The sequence below is a fragment of the Tenrec ecaudatus genome, chromosome 4 (genome assembly GCF_050624435.1).
Source record: "Tenrec ecaudatus isolate mTenEca1 chromosome 4, mTenEca1.hap1, whole genome shotgun sequence".
NCBI classification, from domain to species: Eukaryota; Metazoa; Chordata; class Mammalia; order Afrosoricida; family Tenrecidae; genus Tenrec; species Tenrec ecaudatus.
In genome coordinates, this window is record NC_134533.1 from 52,869,003 (window position 1) to 52,889,120 (window position 20,118).

Below are 20,118 nucleotides of genomic sequence, written 5' to 3' on the forward strand. Positions count from 1 at the left end.
AGATGCCAGCCTCACTGGTCCTGCCTCCTTGCCCTCTTGCCTCCATCCTCTGTGCCCCATTGCCCCAGAGGCATTTCAGGATGTGCTCATCCGTCTTCTCCTGGATGCTGGCCTCCCTCCGTAGTCAGACTTAGCGTTTAGCACAGCGCCGCTGTGATGTACATGCTATCATGATGGTGGTGGGGCTCACTGAGGCCAGATTTAGCTTCTGATGCATGGCTCTTATTCTGCGCCTCCCTTGCTCAAAAACCATCGTGGCTTCTAATTGGCAGCTGAATAAAGTCCAAAACCATTAGTCAGGCATTCTGAGGGTTATGTTCCCGGCACCATCTGCCATGATGTGACCCCTACAAATGCTTCCCAGTGGACTTCCTTATACTGCCTTTTGCATTTCCTCCTCTTCCACCAAACGGAGCCACCTCCGTGACCTCTGCCAGCTCCGAATACTTTCCCAGCTAGACTTTGGGGTCCGCTGTTCACCCTGCTTGCAATAGCCTTCCTCCCTGCCCTCCTAATGCTGCTTCAAGTGACCTTATCTAGGAAGCCTCTGTGGGTCTCCGTGGCACGTTTCTTCATGGCAGACACTGTGAAGGATTTCTCTTGTATTCCCAGTGTCCTTTTCTGGCACTCTTTCAGTGCAGCGGTTAAGTGCCCCACTGTGAATGGAAAGATGGGCAAGTCAAAGCCACCTGCTGCTCCACAGGAGGAAGGTTTGACCGTCTATTTCCATCAAGGTTTCAGTCTTGGGGACCCATTGGCGCAGTTCTGTTCTGTCTGACAAGGCCATCAGGAGTCAGAATGGACTCACTGGCAACCGGTTTGCGCATCAATGACTTTGAAAATGTTTGAAATAATTGGAAAAGGCCTACTTTAGCCTCATTTTCAAGCAGGCTAGAATTTGAATTCTGGAAGCTCAGTTGTCAAGAACCTATCCAGCCAGGCCTCAAGGCCTCTGTAGTTCCTTGGAGGGATCTGGAAGTTCCAGTGTCTGTGGGGAAGTATTCAACTGCTCATGACCCCCCGATGCTATCTATAAGCAAATATGTCCCTTCTGCAGCAAGCTGGCCAGAGTAGATAGACAACCATACAGGCTACGGCGTTGACATGTGCTCAGAATAGGGTCGTCCATTCAAGCTGTGAGTGCTGATAGGATGGATCGTGGGGTGTCAGGATCCTAGGGTACCTGTATGGGTTTAGAGATCCAGCCACAGGAATCTTTGACCTGACTGTCAAGCAGTCAAATTCCAAGATGCTTTACCTGGTTGGTCCTTAGGTCCAGATCCTTAGGTGGTGGGATACCAAGAGAATGTAGGCAAGGTGTCTGGGCCTTTCCCCACCAGCTAAAGTTTGGCTCAGGCTTGGGGTCCCAATCCCCCCTGACTTGTAGCCCACTCATCTGTGTCTTGGCCATCCCCAGTGGGAGCAGCTAGCAGAGAGGCAGCCGGGCTTGGTGGTAGGGAAATGAGCTCCCTGTCCAGGATCGGACTGGCCTAGAAATAGGTGTAACTTCAAGTCAGTAGTACCTTCTTCTACACTTTGACTTCCTTGGGTGAGCAGGGCTCAGACAAGCAGTGGCTGACACAGCCCGGCCAGGAGCTAAGTCCTGCTCCCTCCTGCCCAAGCCATGATCATGCCACCCTCTGGGCCACCATTTGGAAAAGCCATTCCTCGGGCTGACACTCACCGCCTGTAAATGGCGTGGAATTAGACTAATCAGTGGCTCTTAATTCCCCAACAAATGCGGGTGCTGTGCTAATTGCCAGGGTCCACACCAGCAGATCCCTGGTTGGCAACATCATACCAGAGGAGTGGTAATTTGGGGGCTGGCGTGGAAGCGGGGCAGTGGGGGGTGGTGGAGGGTACTGCTTTGTTGGGTGAGCCAATTAAAACTCGTATTACCCCCTGAGTGAGCCACAGTGCAGAGAGCCAAGGCCTGGCTACCCGCCGCCTCAGCCAAGACACTGGATGAGTGGCCCACAAGTGTACTTGCAAGAGCGAAACCTCTGCTCTAGTACCGAGCAGTGTCTTGTCCATGGATGAGTTGCGTTTTTTGTTTCTTCGTATGTTTTGTTTTTCGGTTCCATGGGAAAGATTCCACCAGCAGCTTGGCAAAGCACTGCTAGGGCTGCTCATCAGGGATAAAGCATCCCGAACCTTGGTCTGCTGTTACCATGGCAACATAGCATTTCCAGACTCTCCAGGCAACCTTACTGGCATCTGCTGCTGTGAAAGATACAGATGGAGAAGGGCCACTGCTCTTTCTCCATTAGAGACAGGGCCAGTCGAGAAGTGAGGAAGCTGCTCGCGACCCAGGACCAGGACCTTAAAGGAAAAGGCTGTCCGGCTGGTGTGGAGGTCTCTAGGTACAATGGTATTGATGCGGTTGAACAAGCCTTCCTGTTGTCTAGGCGACTGTGGGAGCAGAAGAGACATGCTAGAGAAGAGAAGGGAAGGAAGGGGAGAGGAAGTGGAGGAGGAGCTATGTGGACAAAGGCTGGAGAAGTGGGCGGAGGGTGCAGATGGGAGTCTGTGGTCCAGGTTGGTGGGAGGACAGACATTGGTGGACATGGGCAGGTGTCGACCATGCATCCTAAACACGCTGACTTGACCTTCGTCTGCTAAAAGCCTGGCCTTGGCCTCACGCCACCCAAGTTCTCACTCCTCCCTTCCTCTCCTGAGCTATGGGAATGGCCTTCACTCCAAATTGGGGATTCTCCCCTTTGCCTTGGCTTGACCCACACTTGTTTGTGATAGCTCTGTGCCCAGCAGAATGCTAAAGCCTCTAAGTTTCCCTGGGGAGGCTGAGACCCCCTCCCCCACCCCAGAGGAAGATGCTTGTCTAAGGGGACCCAGCAATTCAGAACAGTGAACAACTTAGGATCTGTAGCCTGACAGACTTGGGTTCAAGTTCAAGTTCCACCACTTCGTTTTCAGACGAACTTGAGCCTCAGCTTCCTTCGGGATGTAGTAAGGACTCCGAGCAGTTCCACCCTCTGTGATGGTGAGGAGGGCTGAATGAGATCATGGAAGTGGTGCAGCATAGTGACTGCTACACAGAAAAATTAGAACATGTTCTTGATAAGATACTGGGCGTCCTTAAGAATGGGTTCTAGCTTACTCACCTTTGCTCTTCCCTGCTTTCCATATGTACATGGAGCTCGCAAACCGACTGCCATCAAGCCAGGTCCCTTTATATGGCATTTCTAAGCTGTCAGTCCTTGAAGGAGTGGAGAGGCTCATCGTTCACCTATGGCATGGCTAGCAGTCCACGGCCTAAGGCAGAGCACCACCAGGATGCCTTTTGCAAATATAAGGCACCCAAATCTGACTTTATCTGACGTCAGTCACATACCCTTGCTGCCCTGCGGCCAAGGACTATACTTCTCAGGTCTGTGAGTGTCTTGAAGGGCACAGAGGGTAGGTTCCTCCCTATCTTTGAACACGGTATATAGTTTCGATGGTAACTGGCACAGATCTTCATTTTATAGTGGAAAGGAGCCCCGTGGTGTCGTCGTTAATATACTCAGCTGCTAACCAGATCATGGAAGGGTCTGCTGTTTGAACCCACCAGCCGCTCTGCAAGAGAAAGAGACGACAGTCTGCCTGCATCTGTAAAGATTTCCAGCCCTGGAAACCCCAGGGGGCAGTTCTTCTCTGCCCTGTAGGGATGCTCCGAGTCAGGACACTGCCCGCTCATTCTTTCAAGAGTCTCGCCCTCTAGCATAGTGCTTCTCAACCTTCCTTGTGCCGAGGCCCTTTCATACAGTTCCTCATGTTGTGGTGACTCCCCAACCATAACATTATTTTCGTCGCTACTTCATCACTGTCATTTTGCTACTGTTATGAATCGGGCGACCCCTGTGAAAGGGCCATTCGATCTCAAAAGGAGTTGCGACCCACAGTTTGAGAACCACTGCTCTAGCATTAGATGAAGAAACGGAGGGTCAGTAACAGGGAGTGGCTGATCCAAAGCACACAGCAGGGGTACCTGGGGGTGGGGGCTGGACCCAGATGGTCTTTCTACTGAATAAGGGTTTTTAGAGGCATCAACAGAATCTGGGTGGCATGAGACCAAGTGCCCCGAGCCCAGTGAGGTTAGAGGCACTGTGTGTGGAGTCAGGAAATCCGGATTGGGATCTTGACTGTCACAGGATAGCTCATGTGGGACCGATGGAGCTTTGGAAAGGCTTAACTTCCCAGTGAGTGACTAAGGAGTAGGGCACTGTTTCCAGCCCAGGATGTCTCTGTGAGCCACCGCAAGCTCAGTGAGGCTGCAGCCCCAGCACGGGTATGTTGAACCGTTTACGACATTGACCTAAAACTTTAACCATCAGATCCCAAGTATCCTTGGAGATCACTGAGCTGTTGTCTTGGGTTCATTGGCTCAAAAACTCAGGCCCAGTGAGAGACCACAGCTCACTGGGGACTGCATGCTGAGGTACCACCAGAGCTGGGCTGAGGCTGAGCCCCAAGTGCTGCCTATAACCCGTGCTGTTGCTGGTCCAGACCTTGCATTTGCCCTCGCTCTTGAGAGTCATTTCGTTTTCAGAGAACTATGTGTATCAGACAGTGTTCTCATTCGTATTGTGTTGGTTTTGTGCCTAGTTTTTATTAGAAAAGGAACACATGATCATTGAATAAATTTGGGAAATACCGACAGGTACCATTTAGAAGACGGCGTGCTGAGTGGTAGCCCTACCCCCCGGAAACACCTTGTAAGCCTGTTGATGACCTCGACTGAGGATCCTCATACCCTGCAGCACTCTCTGGATGGTTCGCCACAAATAGTAGCCGAGTAACAATCCCTTAGCTCAGCGCTTCTCAACCTGTGGATCGAGACCCCTTTGAGGATCGAACGTCCCTTTCACAGGGGTTGCCCGATTCATAGCAGTAGCAAAATGACAGTGATGAAGTAGCAACAAAAATAAGGTTCTGGTTGGAGGGTCACCGCAACCTGAGGAACTGTATGAAAGGGTCATGGCCTGGGGAAGGTTGAGAAGCACTGCGCTAGATCCTCTAAGGACTTAGTTCATGGTACAGACTTCAGGTAGTGAGGTATACCGGGGAGAGTCGCAGTAACATTGCTCATTGTTGGCACTGGCCATCTCTCCCAGCTCACATGCCCCTTTGCCAGAGGTGTTCTTGGTTAATTCCCACGAGTATCTTGGGACGTCAGGAAAACATGTATTACTTTCCCATTTTGCACATGAGAAAACCAAGCCCCGGAGAGCTTATGTAGCATGCCCAGTGTCCCTACTAACACCTACTAACTAGTAGTAGACCTACTGCGTTCACATGGACTAGATGGCATGAGGATACCCAGTGTATGTCTTTATCTGTGACGAAAGTGAATGAATGAATGAATGGCGATTCCCCAAAGGCTTTAGTGAGAGAAGGCTCTAGTAGCTATCTGACCCAGTGGTCTCCACAGTGGGCCCTGGGAGACCCTAGGAGTCTGTGGAACCAGATGGGACTGGTGGGATGCCGAGTGGCTGGGGGCTCTGAGCCCCCCCTGGCCCTTGCCCCAGTGAGAGTAGCTTCCGAGTTGCCTGTTGTATGTGCTAGTAGCGCAAGAGCCGTTTTAGCTAGTCTAACGCCTACGATCGGTGATTCTCACACGCTGATGTGCATCGGAGCTACCAAGAGAGAATCTGATTCAGATTGGTCTGGGGTAGGCGCCAGAAAGCTGTGTTTTTAACCAGGGCAGATGGTCCTCAGGCCCTGGTGTGAGAAACAGTGGCCTGATCTTAGAGGTGGGGAAAGGCCAGATCCAGAGAGCAGCAGGGCATCTCCCACGGCCCTACAGTCCCATGGGAGCCTAGGCCACCCTAGGAGTCCAATCCTCTCGGGCCCACTCCACTGCCCTTCCCCCATGCCCCAACCGTCTCTGAGCCAGAAAACAAATGACACAGCAGAGAAATAACAAAGCGGTTTCCATGGCAATGCTTAGTGGCTTGTGCCTGGAAGAAGGCTCATACAAACTCTAAAGCTGTGTGAAATGTTACCTGTTTGTTCCATGAAAGGGATCTTGGGTTTGAGGAAGACGGGTTGAGGGATGGTGCTCTTTGCTCTGTGCCTCTGGACTGGGGAGTCTCCCACTTGGCTGCTGGAAGGTTAGGCCAGACTAAGGAAGACTAGTAACTGCATGCCAGGAAGGTGACACAGGACCAAACCAGCCAATGGGGGCGGACCACGTGTCAAGTGAGTGTGCACCATGGGATGGCTTCTGTGTCAAGCACTTTAAAAAAATAAAGGAGCGAGGGAACGATGATTGTTCTTATAGTTGAAGACGCTAAGGCTCAGACATACCATGTTTTTATACAAATAATTTGTTGTGCTGTGCATTTTTTGGCTAAAGGTGCCCTCCCCCAGGAGGTATTTTTGTAAGCATGCTGTGCTAATTTTTTACATGTTGCTATAAAAAATTAACATAGCACACTGATAAAAATACTTGGTGGGAGACATGGCTCACAAAGGGGATAACGTACACACTGTTTGTGTTAAAATATATATACCGTATATGATAAAAGCCAAAATCAAATCCAAGCTTCTCTTGCTACAGAGCAGGAACAACTGTGTCCTCATTCTTTGCCATACTGAGCAAGGACTTGTAGTCTGTTGGCTCCTCCTGGTCCCAGGAAGAGGAGGGCCAGTCTCTAGGCACCTAAGTGGGTGCTTGTTGGAAGGGCTGGCACGGACTAGGCAGGTTTGATCCAAGGACGGGAGATGGAGGCTGTCCACTCCTTAGCTCCAATGGCTCCCTTCCTGGAAAGGGGAGGCTGCAGGTGTCCACCAAGAGACCTTCAACATGCTGCCCCCCTGCCCCACCCCAACTCAGCTTCAAACCTTTATCTCATCTGATCTTACTTGCCTTGAGAGTTTCCTACCTGGATCCCTCCCCACCCCCCACCCCCAGGAGTTCCTTTGAATTGGTGACTGCTGTGGAAAGCCTGTCGTTTCTAAAAGAAACATTTGCCAACGCCGTTATGTGCCCATAACCGTCTGAGTGCCGGGGGTACAGCAGTTGAGAAAAACAAAGATGTTGCTCTTGCGGAGCGTTCTGTTTCCGGAGAGTGAGCGACAGCTCATCAAGGAATATATGTGAGGTGCCATATACTATGCAGGAAGAGAAACCAGCTATAGGGGCCAGAGGGATGGGGTCATGCAGGCAAAGGCCTCTGCGAAGCTGGCACTTGAGCTGAGGAGGGAGCTATGTGGCTGGCTGAAGAATGAGTCTTCCAGGCAGAATGAACAGTATGTGGAAAGGCTGAAGCTAGAATCCCAATGGACCTGATTCTGGAGCTGCAAGGCACCGCAGTGCACCTGGAGAGCAGTGAATGAGGCTGAATGTGGACGGAGGAGACCAGAGAGGGGGTTGGAGACCAGATGGTGAGGGAGCTTACAGGCCAAGGTCAGATTTTAGCTTTTCTGTGGAGATGGGCAGCCATCAGAGGATCTGAACTCGGGGGGGGGGGGGGGGGGCTTTGGCCTGAGAGCTTCCAGCTCCCTTGTCTGGGTGGGAATCTGCCCGTTGGAGCTGGACCCAGAGGGAGCTGGGTACCCCAGGTGGGGACATGCATAGTCAATGTGTAGGGGGCAGGATGGGACTTCTCAGGCCACCTTTGCTGCTGTTGTGTTTCTTCTCAGGCTTAGGACCACGCTTCTCAGCTATCTCCCATAAAGCACCACTTCTGGTGGCCTCGTGCCCAACCCTCCCCCACCTCCCGCCCTCCCTCTCCCCTCACCGGGATTAGAATATGCTTCAAAGAGAGTCTGGAAGCAGCATTTCCATGAGCACCTCACCTGCTCCCCCACTGTCACCCCGCCACAAGCCAGGGCACTGTGGTGCCCTATGGCCCGGCTGCTCACCAAAATAGGAGAAGAGTGTGTCTTCCAGGGGGCCTGCAGGGCAACTTGGGCCAATAGATGACCATTGCCCAAAATGGTCATGTCCTTTGAAACATGATACTTTTTTTTTGAAGTATAGGAACAATCATGGAGGAAATGAGTGTTTATTAGCCCATGCAGTAGGCTGCATTCCAGTCTGACACTCATCTTAGGAAAAGCCATGGCAGGAGCTGCACTTCAGAGTGGTGGCCGTGCCACACTGGGCTCCCCCAGAGCCGCACACCTCTCGCCATGGGCCATCCATCCGTCCATCCATCCATCCATGTCGAATAGGCAATTCCATTTTCCCTGTTGCCATTGAATAGAGCCCGGATCATGGCGATCCCGTAGCACATAAATAGAACTGCCTCATCGGGTTTCCAAGGCTGGAGATCTTTAAAGACGCCGAGTGCCACTTCTTTCTTAACCACCTTCCTTGCTGTCAGCAGCCAAGTCCTTAACCATTGCACCCCTACCCCCCCTCTCCCAGTGCAGGGCTTCTTTGCAATTTAAAATGTCTAAAACAGAACACACGATTTTCTCCCCCAAGCCTATCCACCTCCGACTGCCTCTCCTGGTCTCCTCAGCTTAAGAAGCAGCACCAGTGTCCACTCATAGTGCCAGGGAGCATTTGTCCTCTCCAGTCATCCTCAACGTCTACTGTGTCAGCATCTGCAGACGATGCTGTAGAGCCGCCCACCTTTCTGATGCATGGCTTCCACCCTGAGCCAGCCCCCATCTGGCCCGGCCTGGCCTTCAGCAATGCCGTCGCCTCCTCAGGGCTTGCCCTCTATTTTGCCCGTAGCGCTCAACAGGGTCTGCAAACATAAATCAGAACGTCCCACCCGTAACTGCTTAAAACCCGTAACGCTTCTCTACATACTCAAAATACCTTCCAGACGTTTCCCGACTGCTCTCAAGGCCCGCTCCTCCACTGGCTCACTTTGCCCAGGCACGATTGACTGCCTGCCTTATCTTACGTTGACAAAACGGCTTCTGCTGCCTGCACATCGCTTCCCCTCATTTTCTGTATGACTTGTTCCTCCCTGTCTTTCAGGTTGTAACTCAGGGGACACCTTACTTGAGAAGACTTCCTGTGCCACCTCTCAGCTTTGTTCTCTTTTCTAATTCTTATCATGAGCTGCATCCTGTGTATTTGTATGTCTTTATTTGCTTGCTTATCATTCGTCTGCCATCCACACATACAAAAATCTATTGCCACCAAGTTGATTTGATTCCTGGCAGCTGTGTAGGATGGAGTAGAACTGCACCTTCGTGTTTCTAAGGCTGTAAACTCTACAGAACCGGACGGCCGCATAGGTCTCTTGCCCAGTGGCTGGTGGTTCGACCCGCCTACCTTTGCATCAGCGGTAGATCGCTTAACCAATGTACCACCAGGGGCCCCCTGCCTTCCCTACTAGAATGTAAGCCTCATGAGGACAGGACCTTGTGTCCTGTGTGCCACTGTGTGCCCCACCGCTGGAGCAGTGTCCGCCGCACCCCTGGTGGCAAAGTGGTTATACCTCAGGCTGTGATCCTGTGGTCCCCAGCTCGAGACCACCGGCAGAAAGACTGGACTTTCTACTCCCCCAAACATTGACGGTCTCAGAAAACCACAGGGGGTCACGCTGAGTCAGCAGGGACTCGACGGCGGTGAGTTTGGTTTTTTGGAGAGCACCGCCTGACTATTACGGGCCCTCTATCCGTCTTTGCCCACTCACGTGTTCACTCAACTCTGGAATTTGGAAAACAGGATTCTTCTGGGGCACTGTCCTCTGGCTCTCCTGGCCATCTCTTCCCCAGGCGCAGCCTTGCCACGCTAAACTGTGGCATGAGAGTTCCCCTCCCTAACCTAGTCTGCGTGGGTGGGGGGGAGGCAGAGGCGGGGAGACTGATGAACAGGCACTGAATCAAGTGCCCTGAATTCAGTAGCACCGAACACAAAGCAGGTGCGCAGTAGGTGTTTATTAAGTGGTCAGATCTCTAGGGGAATTCTGTCTTAAGCTCACATCTTCCGCTCCCATGTAAATTTTAGTACCCCGATCTTCCTGCTTAAGGATTTGCCTGAGCCCACCCGCCAGTCCTTCCAGTGTTTGAATTCCTCCCCACCTCTTGCGCGCACCAGTAATTCCCAGGCTGGCATGGGGAGACCAGCGGGGGGTGGGGTGGCTCTGGTGATGACCAGGCTCCAGGAATGGCAGCTGTCTTCCAGCTCAGAGCTTTCCCCGTACCCCTGGAGATTGCGGTACCCATTCAGGACAGGGGCGAGTTCATGGGGACAACTTTCAAATCTCGGCGGAGTAGTCTGAAGTGCTGCAGAAGGCCAGACCAGGGGAGATGTGGTGTCATGGCGCCGGCCGAAGCAGAGTCGGCCAACTCGGACTCCACGGCATCTCGCATGACCTCAGCCAGACTCCCCGAGGAGGAACCACTAGGAAGAGGGGAGCCTCTCAAGTGCCCCCACCAGCTCTGCCTACCACACTTCCAGAGGAATGGCGACAAATGGGTCCTGGTAAGAAGAGGGGACCCTGGCTGTCCATGGGTCTTAGGAGAGAAGATGCTGTAGAGGGTACTCTGCCAATACGAGAGGGATACAAATGGCACGGTGCCCAGAGCTGCCCTTCCTACCAAGTGTGCCAGGGGAAGGCCCCTGCTGGTCATGACAGGCATCCCGTCAGCCTGACTCCCACGCCAGGCCACAGGGTGCGCTTGTTTCTGCACCTCTTCCAATATCTGGGTCTCCATCAGAGTGTGGTTGTGATACCTGCACTGGGTGAATGAGACAGGTCCAGCAAAGCCATCAGTCACTGCAGGTGGCTGGAGTCACCCCTCGAGCGTTCATTTCCTTTGCTTGTCCCTTGTCCCCGCTGCTGGATCAGCCAGAAAGCCAGCATGTCTGACGGAGGACTCAGAAAGACAATCTGTGGGGAGGACTTCAGTTGTTTATAAAACAGGCCAACACGTTTCCACCTCGTAAGTTCTAAATCAGTCGTCTCCCGCTCCCTCCATCTAAGAATAGGTGCCCAGTGGAGCCAGCATGCCGCAGTGTGCTCTCTGCACAGGCGACTGAGGAACCGTTGCCACAGCAGCCACCACCCCCGGGGCAGGGGGCCGGCGGGCCGGCCTCTGCCTCTCTGGTTTGGCTTGTGGCCAAGCCTCTCTTCCCAACACCTTGTCCGCAGGCCATGCTCCTCAAGAGAGGCCCTCGGGCCCAGCATCGCCTCGGGTAGGCTTGTGGGTGGGACCGTCAGCACCCCACTGCCCCACCACCCCACCCAGGGCCTGGACCTCATGGTGAGTTGAGGGAGAACGACTGGCGAAAAGGAACCTTTTGAGCTATGGGGTTCCTCCATGGCCACTGAGCCCCCACTCTGGAGAGGACCCGGAGCCCCCCTTCTCTCACTGTCCACTCATTCACTCCTCTCGGCCACCTGCTTCACTCATTCATTCATAGGAAGCTGGGCGCTGCTTCAGCCCCACCCAATGCAGAATCCTTGTCCTCAGAGAAAACTGGGTTTGGGCCGTTGAGGGGAGGGGCAGTGTGATCCAACCACAAAAAGGTATAAAGACACACAAGTCAGGTGATGAGGGAGAGCGGACTGGGCTGTTGCCACGTTCGTGGAGGCTTGCAGTTCCCTATAGGATCTCAGGGAAGGCCTCTCAGATACCTCAACCCCAGGATGGGAGTGAGCCCGTCGGCACTGGGCCAAGAGCATTTCAGACTGGGGGGGCCCAGGACACAGGCACTGGGCAAAGACTGGGCGTGTGCCACGGACATTGGGGGAGGTTGGCGTAGCCGAGAAGCTGTCAGCAAGACAGGGCCTGACAGGACATGAGGTCGGAGACAGGGCTGGGGGCCAGCTATTGTCTATTCCAAGTCAAGGAGGACCAGTGGAGCTTCTGAGCCAGTCTTTCCATGTGCTGACTCAGGTGCTAGCAGGCTCCCTCAGGCAGCGATGTGCAGAGCAGACTGTAGGGGCAGCAGAGAGCCGTGGGAGGTCCTTGCAGTGGTCATACCTGGGAGAGAGGTGGTTGGTTGGTTGATTAAAGTGACCTATTTGATCAAAACCCATATTTTAAACACCACGTTCCTAAATCTCTCCTTGCACAGGCTCACATCTTTTCTTGGTGGTAACTCAGTTTCCTTGCCTCCAGGTGCTCCCCATACACCCTTCTCAGTGAAGCCATGGGTCCTGCTCAGAGGGGTCCCCAGGGCAGCTGTTGCACCTGCAACCTTCCTCGAGACCCTGCAGGCCCGTCATCACAAACCTCTCCAGAGATATTCTGTGAGCAAACAGACGCACGTCTGGAGTCTAGGACGGCTTGTGCCTGCTGCCTCAGGGGCATCGGTGGCCCTGGAGAGTGATGGATGGGCAAATTATTGAAAGGACCCTGTGCTGGCAGAGCCTCTTCCCCCAGCCTGGCCCCAGGGGTTGCTGCCCCTCTGCTGGGCAGTGTGACCAGGGACAGAGACTTGCAACTCTGTTCTTGAGATTGCAATAAAGGAATCATGACAAGCAGCCTGGCACAGGGCTGGGGTTGATGACCCTGAATCTCAGCACACATGCGTGTGTGTGTGGGGGGGGGGTGTTTGTGTGTGTGGAGTGTGGTATGTGTGTCCTTCCTCTACTGGTCTCCAGACCGAGCACAGGCTAACTGCTACTCAATAGCTGTCTCTTCCCTAGAGCCTGGGGAACGATGGATGGTCCAGCCCTGCTCCTAGCCCCCAATGCACCACCCCCCCAGCTCAAACACTGGCGAGACAGTTACAGATAGAAGCACCCCTGGAGCCAGGACGGGTGTGGTGTGTGCTTTGCGGGGTCTGGGGGCTGTAGGAATTCAGAGAAAATCAAAGTACCCGCCTTCCAATAGCCCAGGGGTCCAGCCCTGTAGCTAGATGTGGTTCACCTTAGCAAAACGGGGTTTTGCAGGATCAAAGAAGGCAGCTCGGAAGGAGCAAATTGCTGTAGGTGTCTTCATTTAAGACTTGTGGACTCCTACTCATCCTTCAAAGCCCAGCTGGGAGAGAACTTCCGAAACATTCGGTGGCACCCCTTCCCACCCCGACACAGCGTATCCTCCCCCTCGGGGCTGCATCGGGCCCATGGAAATTCCGTTGCTGTTCATTGGGTACCCTGTGGTGGGATGGCTTGGCTTGGCTTGGCTTGGTTTTCCAACATTACAGAGAAGTGAGTGCTAGTATTGTTTCTCCCCTGCCCCCTGGTCCACCTCAGAGACGGGCTGGAGCTGGGGGCATATTCCTCAGGATGTATACACACTGAAATCTAGAGAGACTTCACAGAACTCAAGTCTCTCTCTCTCTCTCTCTCTCTCTCTCTCTCTCTCTCTCTCTCTCTCTCTCTCTCTCTCTCTCTCTCTTCCCCCCCACTCTCTCTCAAACACACACACACACACACACACTCTCTCTCTCTCACACACACACACACTCACACACACACACACACACACTCTCTCTCTCTCTCTCTCTCTCTGCAGCCCATTTTCTCTTTAAAATGTCCTAGCTGTCTTCAGATTGTCAGGCAGTAGAGCTCTTCCTCATTACTTTTAATAATAACTGTATATTATTCAGCAGGAAGGAGATTATGCTATCGTTTCTTTAAACTCTCCTCTACTCATGGCTGTCAGGAGGGCCCCCCTGAATCATTTCAGAGTACGGGCAGTGCTACCTACAGCACACATCCTATTGTGTGTCTCCACTGCAAACACCCTACTGTGTGTCTCCGTGCATAGGCACGCCTTCCATCTTCCTCATTGTCTTCTCCCCACGGCCTTCCCCTTGGACTGGGAGCCCGAGGGCAGACACCCAGTGTTGTGTCCAGCACAGGGCCTAAGTCCAAGAGGTGACCCCATAATGAAATTGAATGGACTCTGGACCAAGCCGTGCTGGTGTGAAAGGAGGGGGGGCAGGGTGGATTCTGAAAGCAGGCGAGGGGCTGGAGCTGAGAGCTGTGGCAGAGTCAGGGCCTGGAAAGGCCGAAGAGCCAGGTAGGAGTCCAGAGGATCCAGGTTACCAAGCATCTCAGGCAGGTGCAACAAGCCCCGACCAGATCTGGGTCTTGTATCCAGCCTATGCCAGGGGCCTGGCAGACCTGAGGCTGCCTTGAGTCACATCCTGGAGCAGACCGGCTCTGCTGAGCCCCCAAAAGCAGAGGGCCTGAACTACATGGGGCCAGGGAATCCCTGTGTAACTGCAGGCCTCTCCAGCCAAGGCCCAGCCCTGTCCACAGGGCCAGGAAAGCAGGTCGCGCTCAGGGAGGTGGGATTTAGCTGTCCTCGTGGAGCTGGCGAGGCTGAGGCACACTGCCGAGAGCCCTTCTGGAAAGCCGGGGATCATCCTGCCCTTCACCTGGCGTGAGAACTGGATGTCTCTTCTCCAGGCTAGCTTAAGGAGAGATTTACCAAAGGCCGCTCCTTCCTCCCATGTTAGCGGTACACTGAGCCTCCACTGTGTCCCTGCACATGTGGCCCCAACCAAGGAGGAGGGGCAGAAGCCGTCCAAAACCCCGGGAGGCTCGGTACTTAAAGGTCTTCTTCCACAAGTCCTGTTACGAGGATGCCTGATGGTTTTCCACTGGATGTTTGTTGAAGGTGGGAGACCCCACACCCCTCCCTCTCCTCCTCTCCCCCCTCTCCACAAGGTCTGTCCGCGCCACACGAACTGAACTGTGTGCTGAGCGCTGTGCCCGGGAGCTGGGAGGGTCGGCTCCTGCAGCCCTCCTCTTGGCAGCCTAGGTGCTTGCGTGGTCCACAGGTGAGGGCGTCAGTACTGTATCCAGAGCCACGTGGCGGCTGGCACCCTGGCCAGCAGAGCAGTGTGTAGTAGAATATATGCCAGGGGCTGGCAACCCCCACCCGCAGGCCCAATCCAGCTTAGAGCCTGTTTGTGTACAGTCCTGTGAGCTAAGAATGGTGTTTGGAGGGCTTTCTAAAAGAATATGTAAGAGACAGAATGTGGCCCCACTGCCTTCACTGCTTGCTCCCTGCCCTTTATAGAATGAGTTTGGCAGCCTCTGGCTAGAATATAGGACCCCTGGCGGTGGAGTGGTTATGTGTTGGGCTGCTAAGCACAAGGTCAGTAGTTCGAAACCACTAGCTCCTCTGTGGGAGAAAGATGAGACTTGCTGCTCCTATAGAGAGTTACAGTCTTAGAAACGTACAGGGCAGCTCTACTCGCCCTGTAGGGTCCCTCTGAGCGGGGTCCGGCCTGGCGGCAGTGAGTTGGAGGGAGGTTAGAATGTGCAGCGTTTAGCACTTGGTCACGTATGATCTGAGGAATCGAGAAAGCCCAGTTAACCCACAGGGCTGTCAGAATTGAGTGAGATGAAGACTATCAAGTGCCTGATCAAGAGGCAGTGTTCGTTGGAAGTAGTGGGGGTGGGGTGGGGGTGGGGGTGCGGCCTTCTGGGCCTTGGCCAGCTTCTTCTACCCCAGTACACGTAAAAGCCCTGGCTCGAGGCCCCAGCTACCCTGGCCCCAAGCATGGCTTCCTCAGAGCTAGTTCCCCTTGGCAGGAGCAAAGGCACCTGCCAGCTGCCCAATGTGGTCCGTCCTGCTGGTAGGTCAGCACTGCCCTTCCTCCCACCCCCTCCCTGCTGACTGTCAGCTGTGCCACTCACCAGGACTGGGCGTGAAGCCCATACCAGGTGCTCAATGAGGCCCCAAACCTCCAAGCCTCATCTACACTCCCTACCTCCTGCCTCAGGTCGGCCTGGCTGAATCCCCTCTAAGCTGCAGGAGACGCGGCCAGGGGCTCATCCTCTCTGTGTGCGCTTCCTCATCCATGGGCCAAACGGGCAGACAACTGTGTTTCCCCAAACCCAGGCAGTAGCCAACGATAGCCTTCCTACTGGGAGGAGGAAAACGACGGGTGAGCCCAGGCCCGTCTCTAATAGAGCGGGCTGCGCCACGAGGGGAGAAAACTGAGAGAGGCTCTTCTGTGATCTGGGTGCGGGTGGCAGCAGATCCCATCACAGACGACCAGCAGAGTGCACTCTGTCCAGGGGCTCCAAAAGCCTGGGGAAACCCGAATGAAGAGCTACTGGGATTCCCCATGAACCTTGCAATGCCCCTCTTGTGTCAAAAGACTGCAAACAATCATTTAAGTCAGATTGACGGGAAAACCTACTTTTGCCAAGGAAGACAGAGACAGAATTTATAACCTTAAAACAAAACAAAATTTTGTTTGTTTTCAAAACAAAATTTCAATGGCCAAGTTCTCAATAGATAACTGCTAGCAATATTTAACAAATGTTCATAGCGTACTAGCTCTGCCAGGCATCGTTCTAAGTCCAAGAGCAAGTCAAAAAGGGCTGCTACTACAGGCCAGAGACCTGGGGCAGAGCTCTCACCTTCCCTAGGCTGTGGACGCCGAGCTGAGTCACTTTCTGAGGGCATCCTCAGCCCATGGCAGCAGAGTGGTCAAATTGCCCGCCCTCACCTACCCTGCCAACCCCAAACAGCATAAATACAGCCAGTGTGACCCCAACAACAACAAAAGAAGGATGTATAAATTGTAATTTCTCTGTACGGATCCACAAACAACCAATAAAATATCAGCTACCAATTAAAAAAAAAAGTACTGCGATTAGCAGTCCAGTTCGTGCAAGCATGAGCTTTGTCCCACAGCAGAAATGAGCAGGTGACTGCAGACAAGTTCTCTCAGCAATACACAATACACTTCATCTCGTGAGGATGCCTTCAAGCAAAACAAAACAAGGAGCACTCTGACCACAGCCGTGGCTTCCGTGGGGATCTGCTGGGCTGATGACTATATGGGGGACATCAAAGGGGGGTAATCTTGATAGATTTTCTTGAAAGATAAAAGACAATCACTGGGGTTGATTAGGGAGGAATTCCAAGAAAACTAAAAACTGCTGTGAGAAAAGACCAGGAAAGTTCCACCAACTCCTGTTTTTTCTCCATCACAATAATGGTTTAACTCTCTGCCCTCAAGTCTCTTGTAGCTCATCGTGACCCTACCGGGCAGGGTAGACCTATCCCTGTGGGCTTCTGAAAGCTCTCTCTGCCTCTGTCCTTCTGTCTCTTGCTAGCTCAATCTCAGAGCAACTGGTCATTTCAAGCTGCTGGACCTTGTGGTTAGCAGCCCAGCACATAATGGTTTAGACCAGCGGTTCTCAACCTGTGGGTCACAACCTCTCTGGGGATCGAATGACCCTTTTATAGGGGTCGCCGAATTCATAACAGTAGCAAAATGACAGTGATGAGGTAACAACAAAAATAATGTCATGATTGGGGGTCACCACCACATGAGGAACTGTATGAAAGGGTCGTGGCCTGAGGAAGGCGGGGAGCTGTGGGTGTAGACAGTCTGCTGTCGGGGTGCCAGCCGTGGTGGAGTGAGGCAGAGACCCCATGCAGTGCCGCAGGTGCATTCAAGCAGCCTTTCTTCAAAGCATTCTGGCAGTGCCTTCCAGAAGTTTCAAAAATATACATGCCCTTTGACCAGGAATTCCCATTCAGTGAGTCTAATTTGAGAGAGTAATTGGGGATCTAGACAAACATCCGTGTATAATGATGTTCATAACCAGGTAATAGAAAATGATAAAAATTCAAAGCGAACTGTATCTCAGACAATAGAATACAGGTTCATCTCCATAATGGACAATTAAGCAAGCCATTATAAATACATTTGCATAGCAAGCAATGCCACAAACAAGGCAGGGACCCACACCACAGACTTGTCTGGGAAGACTTTTGCAGTGCATTGAACAATTAAGAATTACATGAGCAAAATACCATACAAAGAACACATGCAAACCAGTAAATGAAACAACCACATAGCAAACTAGGCCGAGAATACACACAGGCAACTCGGAGAAGAGGCCACAGACGGGATGGATAAGCAGTGAACGGTGCTCCGTCTCACTAGTCATCGGGAAATACGGTTGGAATCCGCTCGACTGCAGTGGATTTAATTTATCAGAATCCCCAGGGCCCAGTGGCAAAGACAGAGGGAAGCCCACAGCTGAGCAAAACGCCATCCCTAGTAACCCAGTGATGCACTTCCCTCTGGGGGTCAGACCGTGTGCAAGTAAGAACCTGTGTGCACAAAGGGCGTTCGAGGCGGCTCATTGCCGTGCTCTTTCTCATCGCGACAGTGCAGACAGCAGTCCTCCTACAGCTGGCTATCCGAAGGGAGAGGGGTACATGAGATATGATATAGACAAACTAGAAGTCCATGTACCATTCAAAGTAAAATAAATGTACTAGACCTGTAGGTGTCGACTCAAATTTCAGAAACAATGCTGGCTGTCAAGAGCACATTGCCGAAAGAGGCAGCATGGAGTGGCCCTGTTTCTGTGCCTTCCTACGGGGGTACTAGCTCACAGGTCACACAGATGACTCTCATTTGCTTTGTGAGCGCCCTGGCGGGCCTGGAGAGGGATGCTGTATAGCGGTGGTGAAGGATGGCAAGCAGGACACCAGTATGCATAGCTTTCAAAAGCAAAGTCTGAAGGCACGATCCAAGATACTCAGAGTAGTGTGGAGGGCAGGATTTGGAAGTTCGCCTCCCTTATACTATCTACATTTTCCCTTCTTTTTTTTTTTTTTTGCCCTGAAAATGTTATTTTTATATCCAGGAAGGGACGGGCGGGGTTTAAAAACAACCACAGAAGATAGTAAACGATCAGTGGCTGCCAGATGCTCCTGGGCTGGGGAGGGATGACTAGGCGGGACCCAGGGCAGTTTTAGGGCCGTGAAACTGGCCGGCTTGATCTTGTAATGGAGGGCACGTGACAGGACGTGTTTCTCATGAGCTGTAGGATGGTGTAACGCAGAGTGATTCTTACTGTGGGTCGTGAACTTTAGTTGATCATGTATTGGGTCAAAGGTTATGGCAAGTATATCATACCGTGGCAAGACAATAATGGAGAAACTGGGGGGCGGTCAGAGGAAGGAGTATATGGGAACCCTGTAATTGATGCGCAATTCTTCTGTACCCTTAAAACAGCCGGGCTACTTCCTGGCTCTGTGACTCAGAGTTCATTCTTTTATCGTTCAACAGCTGCTGATTGAGCACTGACTACATAGCAGACCCGGGACTAGGCTCTCGAGAGACAGCCATGCCCAAAGCCTGCGCAGTCACTCACCTCAAAGAGGGGCTCGTAAACCCATCACCACACTAATCGTGTATCACCACAGCGTGATACAAATTTAATTTCGGTCCGTAGCAGGGGAGTCCGGTCTCTGAGGAATACTTAACCTGGAATCCAAAGGATGCGGCCTTAAGGAGCCCGCCCCGATACATGGGGCTTGGCATGAAAGGACAGCTGCATGGGCATATTTAGGGTCTGAGAGATGGGCCAGGTTGCTGGAGGGTGGTGAGGAGGAGGAGAACTGTATAGGGTGAGCCCAGCCACTGGGTCAGGAGTCAGGTCCCCAAAAAGTGCCTCAGTGAGGGCAGTGGCTTTAAGCCAGGGCATGCCATGGTCGGCAATGATAAAAGATCCCTCCATGCGCTCTGAAGGCTGGGTTACATGGGACCCTGGTGAAGGCCTTTGGCATGGTCCAGAGCACTGAAGATCGTGTTGTGGATCAGAGTGGCGGCAGGGAGATAGAGAGCCACGGAAGGACGTAAGATACGTTCAGAGTCAGAATCACCAGGTGTGGCGATGGGTTCTGTGTGTGCATGTGGGTGGGTTGGGGGGGAAGCAGTTGACGGAGAAGAGTCTACACAGGTTTGGGCTCTGAGTCGGTGGAAATGGGAACAGTGGCACAGGTGCCGATAGGGACAGCACTGGAGCAGGAGGGTGCAGGCCATGGAGCCGCGCCGAGCTGTGGCGTGTACACACAAGCGTTTCAACCATGTTGCTCTCTCCTCCACAGGTGGCGTGTGCTACTCTTGGGGCTGGAACGAGCACGGCATGTGTGGAGATGGCACCGAAGTCAACATCTGGGCCCCTGTGCCAGTGCAGGCTCTGAGGTCGTCCACGGTACTGCACGTGGGCTGTGGGGCTGGCCACTCACTGGCCCTCTGCCAGCTGCCAGCTCCACCTGCACAGGGCCAGGGCCCTAAGGACATGGACACCTTTCCGGATGCCACCGAAGATGTTGATTCTCAGGGAACAACGGACAAGCTTGGAAATGGAGAAACTAGAAGGAGAGACCATCAGAAACCTCATCCCAACGCCACTCTGACAGTTCCAGAAGTGGGGGACTTGTGACAGAGAGCTTTGAATAAAACAGGTT

The 20,118-nt window shown here is 53.0% G+C and overlaps 1 protein-coding gene across 5 annotated transcripts in view; it reads left to right on the plus strand.

The window, feature by feature from the left end:
- Positions 1-20,118, plus strand: part of SERGEF (secretion regulating guanine nucleotide exchange factor) — a 230,265-nt gene extending 210,147 nt beyond the window's left edge. For all 5 annotated transcript variants that reach the window (XM_075548416.1, XM_075548420.1, XM_075548421.1 and 2 more), the window contains one exon: positions 19,756-20,118. In XM_075548416.1, coding sequence (XP_075404531.1) covers positions 19,756-20,093 — 338 coding nt within the window. In that variant the 3' untranslated portion in view covers positions 20,094-20,118. The remainder of the gene's footprint in view (positions 1-19,755) is intronic.